The 13695-nt window shown below is 39.7% G+C and overlaps 1 protein-coding gene across 1 annotated transcript; it reads left to right on the forward strand.

Moving 5' to 3' along the window:
- Positions 1-6002: 6002 nt before the first annotated feature.
- LOC149968635 (uncharacterized) lies at positions 6003-6860 on the forward strand. Its single transcript, XM_090168159.1, has one exon. The coding sequence runs from the start codon at positions 6003-6005 to the stop codon at positions 6858-6860; it is 858 nt and encodes a 285-aa protein (XP_090024285.1).
- The last annotated feature ends 6835 nt before the right edge of the window (positions 6861-13695 follow it).

A 13695-nucleotide genomic window follows, 5' to 3' on the forward strand; every position in this document is an offset into this window, starting at 1 on the left:
ACTACAAATAGTGATCATGGCACGACCAAATACGAAATATTAGCCAAAAATATTTAAAGTTTTTCAAAATACACGCGTTTGAAAATACCACACGTTTTAAGTTTGTTGTCTGAACGAAATTCGTACCCCTAAAGGTTTTTGTTAATACCGGTTCTCCAGATGCACTAAATAGCTTAAACGTTTCAGACTTAAGACAGTTATTAGAGTAGATTTCAGAAATGGCAACGAATATTTTCTACCGTTTATTTCTTTTTATTTAATTTAGGTCGCACTTGACGAGTAACCCTGAAAAATATCCATTTTCGAATTTACATTTTAATACTTTTTATAATAGCCGTAATGCTAACCTTTGGTATGGAGTATGGTTTGTTAGGAGTATTTCAGTTGTAAGTCCACAAATACGTGAAAAATCGTTTATCCACAGAAACACAGCTATCTCCTTTTTTATTTCATAAACTCAAGTAATAAAAAAAACAATTATTTTGTTTTGAACATTGTTTGAGCATTGTCTAGACATATTTTGGGAATTGTCAGAATGGTAGTTGTACGTCATTAGAAAGATTTCTTTACATTTTCTTTTACTGGACTAGGTAAAATGCACAAAATTGAGTATGTTGGAACAAAACATTAATCTTTTTGTGACGGTCATGAAACTACCCCTTTACCATTATCACATTTCATAAAACTCAATAGAAAATCGTTGTCTTCTTGTATTTTGCTAAGGCTTCATACCAGTATTTGTAATATTCCGCAGCTACATAATCGCCAACTGAAATATCTTGAAATAAAAGTTTACCCGGGTTCAACTGTGGATTATCTACTTCAGCGAGCATAACCTTTGTACTAAATAGATTAAAAAAAAGCCTGTTCATATTTAATTAATATTTTGAAAGAGGGACAAATTAATGATGGCTTCGAGGGCCGGCGATTGTGCCAGCTTTCGATTAACGTTCTTCCAGAGCTGTTTTATGGAACTTAACATCGTCTTTTGAAACGAATAGGAATTTAATTCCAGCAACATTTCTAGCCAACCAATCATAGTATTTCAAAAGATTTACAATTTGGTCTTCTTCGCAGTTTAGAAGCCATGCTCAAGAAACTAAACGTTTAGCGGTTTCACCAATGCCGTCGCAAGGACTCTTACCATGCGAAGTGGCGATGAAATTCCACTCTGTGGTCAGACCAAAGTCCAAATCGTGATGACATGAATTTAGGAGATTTTTACAATATTTATATTGCGAAGCAGTGCCGTCGCTAAAGTAGTGCAAATGTGTGACGTGTGGTAGTATATCCTTAATGTACGAAATCATAGACTTCATAAAACACTTGTTTGCTACTACTAGTCAGCCGTTGAGTGTCACACTTATTTTTTCTGGTTATACGACAAAGACTAGTTCGAACAGTTTCATACTTATTTGTTACGTTGAGTGTCAGACTTATTACTTCTTGTAATACGCCGAAGACTAGGTCGATCTAGTTACTTCTGGTCATACGTTGAAAGCGCGGCGCACTCAGAACGGCCTTGAAAAACGCTAGAGGGAAACGGGCGCGTAGACCTCTATAAACACACGGATTTACAATGTTGGAAATTGCGTAGGTTCGTATACGCTGCCCAAAAAACCTTACTTAGAATTAAAATTAAGGAACGTATTTGTAACTCTAGGTTATATGTAAACCACAGCTATTCAAAAATATAAATTTGATGAAATCGGACTTAAATAAAGGAACTGTATGTAGATTCTTAGGCGAAAATATAAAACCACGAAAATTGGGGTCCCGTAAATTACCCTGAAAACTATACTTAAGCTTAATATTTACTGATATAACCGAAGTTGTAGGTCCGCTGAATCCTAACCTATCCAATATTATTTTTTTAACGTTATCGGAAACAATTTTAATGAAACTATCTACCACATAAAGCGAAACTACCAAAAATAGTAAATTGGGCAAATGCCCAACTTCTAGGGCTCCGATTTGAAAACTTTATGAAAGGCTATCAATGGCGATGTATGTACATTCGAACGAGATATCATTGTCTTTTCTAGCCCTAACCGTTGAAGAGATATGCGCGACACGGCGGCAACGGCTACACTGAACGTGAGACTAATACACACAAATCCTTAGGATTGTGTGTAAAAATGAGATAGCTGTGTTTCTGTGGATAAACGATTTTTCACGTATTTTTGGACTTACAACCGAAATACTCGAATTAAACCATACGCCATACAAAAGCTTAGCATTAGGGCTATTATAAAATGTATTAACATTTAAATTTTAAGATGGGCATTTTTCAGGAGTACTCGTCAAAGCGCGACCCCCCGCGCGTTCAAAATTTAAAAAAATGACCAAAATTAAATAAAAACCAAAATTTTCGCTAGCATTTCTGAAATCTGCTCTAAGAACTGCCTTAAGTCTGAAGAATTTAAGCTATATAGGCCTAGTGCATCTGAAGAACCGGTATGAACAAAAACCTTTAGGGGTACGGATTTCGTTCAGACGACAAACTTAAAACGGGGGGTATTTCCAAACGCGTGTAGTTCGAAAACCTTTAAATATGTTTGGCTAATACTTCGTATTTGGTCGTGCCATGGTCACTTTTTGTAGTGTGTAAAAATTTCGTTATGACCTTTTGACCCATGCTAACATGAGTATTCGAACCCGCGTGGAATGACCCAAAGGCCTTTTCACCCGAGCCACCTTTTTGACCCAACTAGATCAGTTAACTCGAGTTACGTCAACTAGTAAATAACAACGTCAAAAAGGAACGGCGCGTTCTTTACATGTTTATGTTTCAAACGGTAAGTGCAAATTATTTTATAACTACGTAGGCTTTTATTAGTGTAACACTCCAAACGTTGGGTCGACTCGACGCTGTTAATGGACAGGCCCGGACTTCGTACAAAAAGTCGCACCCATAGACGTAATAAAGAAATAGACACCCTACGCGGAATTTAATTTGCCAAAAATATACGGGAGCGATCATTGAGTTGGGAATATTAATCTAGAGGTCTAATCAAAACGTCAGATTTCAGTATTTCGTGAAACAAGTTTTTAAAAAATAAGAATACTGCCGTCGGCTGACTCTGCTCCCAATTGACGCGAAAACTTAATCATTCTGCCCGTGGCGCCGTCTATCTCTCATTGGATCGTTCAAATAAGACGCGTTTTCCGGCTAAAAGTTTTTTTTCAAAAATAATGGATGGCGCCATGGGTCTTATGACAACGTTTTCTCGTCATTTTAGAGGAGACAGCACATTCGTGATTTTCAAACACTTGTTTCGCGGGGAGCAGAGTTGATTGTATCTATATATTTATATTCCCATTTCAATGGGAGCGATAACTAACAGACAACCGGCAGCTGTTCCGTATTCCTGGGGTACTACTAGTAAAGCGCCACTTCAGTTATGTGGCGCTTTAGACTAGGCGCCCACTGGCTCTCCGTTTCGCATCCGTCCTGCCTTACACAAGGCATTGTCTCCGTTACGAAGCAAAGGCTTGTGGAAGCCAGGACGGAGACGTTACGAAGAGCAGTGAGCGCTTGGCCTAGGCCACGTAATACCTAACGCTTAAGAATATTTAGCCGGTTTAAAATCAGACGCAAAAACATTAGGGGTGAATTTGATAAAAGGGTGATTTTTTTATTAAACAAGTTGGGAAGCCAAAATATACCTCTCCTCGGAAGAATGGTCCCTAGTGGTATTAATTTCTCGAGATAACCCTTAAAGATTTATCTCCGCAATTTAGAGTTATTTGTTAAAAATGTTATCCCAGTTCTATCCCGCCCGGTATAAAATTTAATCATAATTAAAATAATTGAGACGAAACGGCCAATTTTAATTTATTCAGAATATCATAAGTTAAGTAGTTACAACCGTGAGTTAGACGTACTATGACAATGCACAATTGAATTAAACCCTTTTTACAGTACAAGTTTGTCAGTTGAATATAATACAAAGCAAATTTTAATGAAAGAAATATCTACAGAGGGAATTATAACGACCGTTCGCTTTTTGGTTTATAATTTTAACGGAATCGGGCCGATTTTAATTAAACGATAGTTTATCGAAATTTTGTTAAAAGAATATTCCCTAAGGCCGCGCGATAAATTTACGAGAATAATTTCCCGTCGCAATTATATCGAAAATTTAGTTGATTCGTGATTGCCAGAACTTTAATGTTGTGGACGAGTTATTAGAAAATAAAATGGCAACCAGAATTATGCAAAATTATAAATGTAATTTTAACTAATTTCAAACTACCTTACTATAAACTCTTGTCTTAATTTACAGCTGAGAGCTGTTCGCTACTAATTACTTCCAATCTACTTAATTAGCCTCACAGGTTGAGTTGATAATTTCAAGGGTATAATTAGGTTATTCCAATTCAAAAAATAAAAACAATCAATTTTATCTTATAGCTGACTTGAGTTAGTTCACAATTACTTTAACACTTTCAGTCTTAAACACGCACTGTTCATACACTTAAGTCCATTCGCTCACGTTCCAAACGCGAAAAACAATTTAACTCTTTCCTTGACCGAAGACCGAACATACTAATTAAAACTGCAAAGTTACCTCATAACTTTTGACCGACACCGGGACCCCGTCCTGTAGTAGTTCGTCTGACAGCCAAGAACTAAGAAAGACTAAATCTTCCATTTTGACGGCAACGGCTTTATATACGTTTATTTGGTGTTTCTTAGACCCGTCAAGATTTGACTAAAGTTCCAAAATTTGAAGAGATTATATTTTTTACCCGGTTTGATTGATAGTTCTCCACACGGTGGCGCTATATTATTACTTTTATATAGTTTCCGCGGGAGTTTTTAATAATTATCCTTTTTCTAAGCGTTATTAAAAGGTAAAAACCCCGCCTTATCATATTGGTTAATTTACTTTTTATTTTCCTGAAGAAAGTCAATGGCTCGGCGGTAAACTATCTGCATTGTAACGATGTGACCCGAGTTCAATTCCTGAACATGATCAAATAAATTAAAATACTCAGATGTTTAATTTAATATAAGATTAATATAATTTATATATATTTAATTAAATATAAGATTAATATAATTTATAAATATTTAATTAAATATAAGAATAAAATAATTCATAAATATTTAATTAAATATAAGATTAATATAATTTATAAATATTTAATTAAATATAAGATTAATATAATTTATAAATATTTAAAATGATGTAGAATAAATTATAGTACCTAACGTTATAACTTTGTAAATGACATTCGCCAAAGCTGTTTTTTAGAAAAACACCGTATCTTAACAAGCGTTGGTGGCTGAGTGGTTAGAGAAAATCTCTTGCACGAGGCAGACCCAGGTTCGATTCCTGTTGAAAATAACCGACGAAGATTGTTTTCCAACACAGCGGGAAAGAGAACAAACCACGGACCGATGGTTTTTTTTTAATTTATCTCTCCGCTTTATTTTATATTTGTTTTTTAAATGTTTTCCGCTCGGGTTTTAATATAAAAACCTTTTACACTGCGTATCAGTGTGTCCCTAATTTACCAGCTTTCAATCATGTAACTTGTTCTCAATATTTTAATAAATTAAACCAGTTTATCGTTTATTCGAGTTCCTTGATCATCACTGCGAAGCGCTGCTGCTATAAAACTTCAACAGGTTATGGGCCCAGCACGCTTACACTGCGCCACTCCGCTGACTATGATGATCAACTGAACTGGTTACCTGTCTTCATCGTATCCTGTTTCACATCGCTCTAATTCCGGACACGATGGATGGTCTTCTACGCCATGATGTCGAGAAAATGTCTGGTCCCGAGAATTGGCGAAGCTGAAAAAGACAAGTATGTGACGTCTTGACGATACGAAGCGTCTACAACATTGTCAATGGAAGTCGTACGGAACCAGCACGAACCGATGAGACAGAGGCAGCATTTTCTACAGCTCTAGAAAAATACCAAGTTGCATTCAGTACAGCCCGTACTTTCATCTGGTCAGCGTTATCCCGGAAGGTCCAGAACATGATTGCTGATTGTGAAACCCCAAAGGAAATGTGGAGTAAACTACAGGAAATTCTCGAACAAAAGTCGTCCAACCGGCTTCGGAAGTTACTCGCCCAACTGATAAAAACGACGAAAGCTCCTGAAGATGACATGGCCACCCATCTTGTACAAATGCGTTCCGTATGGTCAGACATCCTGACGACTGCGAAGTTGGAAAAGGACGTTTCTTTTGATGACTGTATTCTGATCGCCTGCATTTTCGAGTCATTACCTCAAGACGAATACCGAGAGTTTGGTATGCTCTGGGATACATTGCCCAAGGAAAAGCAGACTGTCGCTGAGTTGGAGCGCCTACTGATTGGCCGTTCAACACGTGAAGGAAACGCCTTTGAAGAGTCTTCTGGTCTTCCAGCTCGTCCAGATGGTAGAAGAAATGTCAATTCCACTGGAAATAGCTCAAGAGGAAATCGACCGAGATGTTTCAAATGCAAGAAGTTAGGACATCTCTCGAGGGATTGCACAGGAGGGAAGAAACCAACCGGCAATCTAAGAACTGGGGAAAACAGAAGCAACACTGGCGCCGACAATGGTGGTGGTCTTTATGCGGCAAATGGCCTTGTTGCTCATACTACGGCAGACACTGTCTGGTATTTTGATTCCGGAGCTATGCAGCACATCACCAATGACGCTACGAAATTCATTCAGTTCAGGAGGTTTGACAGTCCAGCCACTCTACAAGTTGGGAACAAAGCTCAGATGATAGCGGACGGCGAGGGTGACATTCGCGTACGTTTTAATGATGGAAAGTTCGTTCGTCACGAGATTATCCACAACGTTTGGCACATCAGCGGTTTGCATGCAATGTATTTTCTCTAAAAAGCGCCATGAAACGAAACTCCAACTTGGAATTTCAAGCCACTGCGTTCTCCTGCGGCCTGTGTGAGAAAATCAAGGGAAGAAAGCATCTACGTCTTCCAGGGAGAGTCGAATCACTGTTCCGGGTAGATATGACTGTGGAGCAGCCATCGAGTTCATTATATCTTGCCACTGGTCCAAGAAACGAGAAAAAGGTGGGCCTCTAAGTCTGGCACGAAAGACTAGGCCATCAAGATAAACGACATGTAGCGGCTACTCTGAAGAAACTCGGTTACGAGATTATCAATCAGGAGACTGATAAGCTATGCGAAGGATGTATCTTTGGAAAATTGACTCGTCACAGCCTTGGCACTCGGTTGGATAAAGCCACGAAGCCAGGAGAAAGAATTCATTCAGACCTCTGGGGGCCATCACCGACTCCATCAATGAAGGGCAAGCTCTACTATCTTCTCTTCAAGGACGAGTATTCCGGCATTCGTATCACATATTTCTTGGCGAAGAAATCTGAAGTCGTGGATCGTTTCAAGGACTTTCTCGCATTCTGCAAGAACCATGAGCATACCGTACGAGAACTTATCACGGATAACGGGACCGAGTACGTGAATGATGAGTTTCGCCGAATAACGACACAAGAAGTTAGCCTGAAGCATCGAACCTCAATGCCATACACTCCTGAGCAAAATGGAGTAGCTGATTGTGAGAATCGAACAATCATGGAGTCTGTTCGTGCAATGCTGCATTCGAAACCCGATCTACCTCCAAAGCTGTGGGCCGAAGCAGTCAACACGACGACGTATATTCTCAATCGCACAGCCCCAACTCGCATCAAAGGGAAGACACCGTACGAACTATGGACTGGAAAGCCGAATCCATCAGTCGAGCATTTGCGCATTTTCGGAACCGATTGTTACGTTCATGTGCCAAAGGAGAAGCGAAGGAAGCTGTCTAAGAAAGCTTTGAAAGGTATTCTCGTTGGTTATGAAGATAACATGGATGGATATCGAGTCTACGTTCCAGAGCTAAATGACGTCATCCGATCTCGAGATGTCAAGTTCGATTATGAGAAATGTATACTCGAAACCAAACCTGGAGGATGGATGGATGTCTCTTGTCAGGGAGAGCAGAGTTCCGACTATTCGGATTCCGAAGACGTGACAGACAGATCCGTCGATGTTCCCGAAGACGTGACAGACAGATCCGTCGATGTTCCCGAAGACGTGACATCCAGATCCGTCGATGATTCCGAAGACGTGACATCCAGATCCTTCGAATTACCACCTGCAGCCACCGGACCCGTACTTCGAGATCGTTCAAAACTGAAGGCAAAAGGGCACACTGTACCTGCATGCCTGTAGACAAAGTTTTCCTGATCGGTGATGATCTTCCAAAGACAGCCGAAGCAGCTCGTTCAAGCGCCGAATCCAAGAATTGGCAAACGGCAATGTCTGAAGAGCTCTCTTCAATGAAGGAACACCAAGTTTACGAATTGGTCAATCCTCCTCCGGGCCGGAAAATCATTGGAAATAGATGGATCTTTCGTACAAAGACAAACGAAGACGGTACGATTTCCAAGTATAAGGCCAGACTCGTAGCCAAGGGATATGCACAGCGAGAAGGGATCGATTATGAAGAGACTTTCGCTCCAGTTGCCCGTTTCGAGACCCTGAGAATATTCCTCAGCATCGTTGCAATTTGAGGGAAACTTGTCCGAGGAGATTTACATGCGCCAACCAGAAGGATTTGATGACAGTAGCGGCAAAGTCTGGAGGATTAAAAAGAGTCTGTACGGGCTTAAACAATCACCACGCTGCTGGAACGAGCGAATTGATCGAGTTCTACAAGATTTCGGTTTCAGACGTACTGATGGTGATCATTGCCTCTACGTTTTTTCATCTGGAAGGACATTGCTTTGCCTAATCCTCTACGTCGACGATGGTCTCATTGCCGGAACTACAGCTACAGATGTTGATGCATTCCTCCGTCAATTCACTGAAGAATTCGAGATTACCACAGGAGCCGCCTCAACATATCTTGGTCTCAAGATCGACTTCACGGAAGATGGCTCAGTTTTCCTTTATCAGAGCGCCTATCTCGAGAAGGTCTTGGAAAGATTCCACATGCTTGACTGTAAAGCTGTAAAAACACTAGCCTCTATGCCAGATACCAGCGAAGATGGGCAGAAGACATTCGAAGCTCAAACGATGTTCGCTTCCGCCATTGGAAGCCTTCGGTATGCTGCAATGGGTACACGTCCTGACATCGAGTTCGCCGTAAATCTTACATCTCAGGCTATGGCAAACCCAACTGTTGCAGACTGGAACGCCGTAAAACGCATTTTTCGTTATCTACGAGGAACGACAACCCTGGGTCTCTTGTTCAAATCGGATGACACATCGGAACTTGTCCCCTATTGCGACGCCGATTATGCCGGATGTGAAAAGACCAGACGCTCAACCTCGGGAATTGTCTGCCTGATGGGATCCACGCAAATTACGTGGGCAAGTCGAAAGCAACAATCCGTTGCATTATCTACTACCGAGGCTGAATTGGTTGCCGCCACAGAAGCTGCGAAAGATATTGTCTGGATCAAAGCCATCAAAAGGTCCTTTGGCATTGAACGAGAAAATGAGATTCCAGTTCTGCGTATTGACAACGCCGGAGCTATCAAATTGATTCGGAATCCAGAATTTCATCGTCGTACAAAGCACATCAACGTCCGTGAGATAACTTGTGATCAACGGTCAGATTGATGTCACTTACGTGCCAAGTGAAGAGCAGTTGGCAGATATTTTCACGAAGCCATTATGTACCGAAATATTCACACGCCTTAGCCAAAGCCTGAATCTCCACGCATTTAACCATATCTTCGTCGAGGGAGAGTGTTGAAGATAACCGACGAAGATTGTTTTCCAACACAGCGGGAAAGAGAACAAAACCACGGAGAGATGTTTTTCTAATTTATCTCTCCACTTTATTTTATATTTGTTTTTTAAATGTTTTCCGCTCGGATTTTAATATAAAAACCTTTTACACTGCGTATCAGTGTGTCACTAAATTACCAGCTTTCAATCATGTAACTTTTCTCAAGATTTTAATAAATTAAACCAGTTTATCGTGTATTTGAGTTCCTTGATCATCACTGCGAAACGCTGCTGCTATAAAACTTCAACAATTCCCGGCCGGCGCTAAGAAATCGCAAAATGATACTAAGACGAATACCGTGAACAATTGGTGGAAACCCTGCCATTGGACGTTGAGAGGTTGCATAACACTCAGCACTCGGTCCGTCCCAAAGTCATTAAGTAGAAGCTGGAGAGAAAACGCCCGTACAAACACATCATACTCAACATCTACAAGCATCATAACACAGACACACCACAATCTCTACACCCACAACCGACATAACACAAACTCAACATGCACAACCATAAAAACACAAACTCAACACTCACAACCGTCATAACACGAACTCAACATTCACAACCTACGCATAAACATTACAAAAACGTAATACACCAAACCGTCACGACGGTGAGCGAAAAAACACCATCCAAACCAAACCACAAAATAATCCCTTAACGCTTACCGTCACACGGTGGTTTTGCCAACACTACGAAAAACTGCGAACGCAGAAATTTCGAGACATTGCGTACATTGATTAACCTTTGCACGGAAAATGCGAACGCGTTCGCAGGGCAGACACACAGACACACAGACAGACAGACACGGTGATTGTATAACCCCTCCTAGGGGGACTTTGTAAAAAAGTAATAGTAAAAGTGTTTTCTACTGAAAATCGGTTTTTATTTGGTAAAAAAGGTTAATATTAGTGTTTTTACGCATTGCAATAACTTTACATCAAGTAACACAATACTGGAAAAGGTATCATTCCATAATTAGGATTAAATTATAATATTATTAAGATAAATATTCATTCTTATTTAAAATCTTTGTATAAATAAAGGTTTCCCTTATCTAATCCTACACTACTTGCTCAATGGACACCTTCAAATGATGATTAAAATTTGTTATGATCACTTTTTAGAACGGGATATACATATTATAAATAGCAAAAGGTGGGTCACTACAAAATCTATTCCAACTCTGTTTTGTTTTCCATAGAATTAAAACAAGTAAAAATAGTCTTAGGCCTAATTACTTTTATATTTAATGTAAAGAAATTACATCCAGTTGAAAGTGAATTAGAAAAAACCAGTGTTGCCAACTTATCACCTTTAAATTTTAACAAAGGATCATTTACTGTAGGTTTAATTATTTTATTATAATTTGAGCAAGATCTCCTTGGTTTTTCGATTTTGTTAAGTTGTTATGAAGAGATATTCCTCTCTCTATAAAAGAAATGTAGTCTAAGAACTAGAACTTGCTGTATTAAGAAATATCTTTGGCCCAGATCTCCCCGAACATATAATTGATGCTGAAGTTGGAATCGAACATCATCGCATCAGTTTGATTAAGAAAGTTTTTAATATATTGCAAGCTCAGAATCCACAAATTAGCGAAGGACAAAAATCTAGACATGAAGAGTCAAGCCTTCAGACTTAATAAAAAACTGAAACGTCTCAAATTTAATATCTAATTTACGTAATAAACGATATATGAAAAAATGCCACTGTTTTTATTTTAACTTTTTAATTTACGAACAACGGCATTTCAAAAGGTTTAAAAATGCCAAATACAAATTTTTAAGGGGGAATACTATAGTGGCCATTGTCAACTTTCGCGCTGAACTCTTTTAATTATGTATTTTAACTTATGAAATTAATATTTATGAGTAGAACAGCTCTTGTTTTTGATTAAAATAATTTTTACAAATCTATATTTAAAAGTAATTCAGTTATTACGTTTTAATTTGGACACCCGGAGCTAAAAATACAAAATAATTTCACTGCTTGTGTTAACTGTAAGAAAATAATTCTTTCAAAAGAATTTTAATAGCTTAACCTCTCTGAAATTAGTTAGGAACAAATGAAAATATTAATTTAAAATGATCCATGTATTTCATCGAAAAAAAATTTAATTCGAGGGAAATCGATCTTGATCGGGGTGTCTAGGTTCCTTGATACACCCTCTTTATAGTCCACAACTGGGTGATATTCCAACTCTTCTCTCGTTACGGCTGTCGCAATGGGAACTTAGTCGATGAAGTCATAAAATGGTTCTTGTTTAACGCAGCTGATATAGAATTTGACGCCGTCGGAGCCGAATACTCTCTCTCTCTGGACGGTTGTGGTGTCTGCGTCAGGTACGGCAACTTCCGCTTTCACGGCGGGGGTGCAGTGAGGCTTTTCAGTGACGGATTCAATCTGTTCCGTCGTTAAACGTCGCAGTTCAATCGAACAAAACCTACCTCACGTTTGACGACCAGAGAGGTCAAATTTACGAGGCTGTGATTGGCGCTCTGGTTCTCTGTGGTGACTGTTCGAAGCGGCAATTTGGATTCCCGGTGGACCATGATTACGACAATGCGCTTTAAGGGTTTTAATGATAGCGAAGTTCCGGTCGCAAATGGGGCATCTGTGAACCTTTGCCCCCTGAGAGTGACGTTTTCTTTCGTGGCGAAGTAAATTGTTCCACACTTAGTACACCCAAAGGGCTTCTCGGCCGAGTGTCTCCGTTTGTGTCTGATCAAATGCGACTTTCGCGAAGAAGTATAGTTACACTGGTCACACTGGAAGGGTTTCTCGCCCGTGTGAGATCTTTTGTGGTAAATAAATGCAAACTTGTGTGTAGATGCGAAGTTACACTGGTCACACTGGAAAGGTTTCTCGCCCGTGTGAGATCTTTTGTGGTAAATCAATGCACTCTTCTGAGCAGATGCGTAGTTACACTGGTCACACTGGAAAGGTTTTTCGCCCGAGTGGGTTCTTCGGTGGTTAATCATTGCACCCCTATTTGTAGATGCATAGTTGCACTGGTCACACTGGAAGGGTTTCTCGCCCGTGTGAGTTCTTCTGTGAGTAATCAAATCACCGTTCCGTGAAGATGTATAGTTACACTGGTTACACTGGAAGGGTTTCTCGCCCGTGTGAGTTCTTCTGTGGTTAATTAATGCACCCTTTTGTGCAGATGCGTAGTTACACTGGTCACACTGGAAAGGTTTTTCCCCTGAGTGAGTTCTTCTGTGGTTAAACATTGCACCCCTATTTGTAGATGCATAGCTACACTGGTCACACTGGAAGGGTTTCTCGCCCGTGTGAGTTCTTCTGTGAGTAATCAAATCACCATTTCGTGAAGATGTATAGTTACACTGGTTACACTGGAAGGGTTTCTCGCCCGTGTGAGTTCTTCTGTGAGTAATCAAATCACCCTTCCGTGAAGATGTATAATTACACTGGTTACACTGGAAGGGTTTCTCGCCCGTGTGAGTTCTTCTGTGGAGAATGAGATTACTCTTATAATTCGTTGCGTAGACGCATTCTGAGCATTTGTGCATCGTTTCTTCTCTTCTGCTCATTTTGCGAGTTTCACTCTGAATCAAAGGCTTTTTTGGTTGTATTAACTGGTGTTGCTTATACCAAGGCCTTAAACAAATTTAAAATTAATTATTAGCGGAAATCAACCAAGACGGACGAACAAGAATATCAACTTTAAGAAAAGGTCATCTAGCCTTTGATAGTGTAATCATTTTGATTATTTCGCCTTACTGGCAACCAATGATAAAGGTTTTATATCCATGTCGATGAGGAGTTACGCTTCAGAGTATCCGTTTTGGTTTCCCCGTCTTTCCTGCATAAAACAATACGCCTGCACCACCCATATCATTTTGGTGTAGTAGGTTACAAGACATCTAAACTTTTGTCCGGACAATAATGAA

This window comes from Leiobunum rupestre, chromosome 1, assembly GCF_980474605.1.
Source record: "Leiobunum rupestre chromosome 1, qqLeiRupe1.1.hap1, whole genome shotgun sequence".
Lineage (NCBI taxonomy): Eukaryota > Metazoa > Arthropoda > Arachnida > Opiliones > Sclerosomatidae > Leiobunum > Leiobunum rupestre.

Excerpts from the sequence above, each read along its gene's own strand:
- LOC149968635 (XM_090168159.1), top strand. The coding sequence starts at position 6,003 with ATGATTGCTGATTGTGAAACCCCAAAGGAAATGTGGAGTAAACTACAG.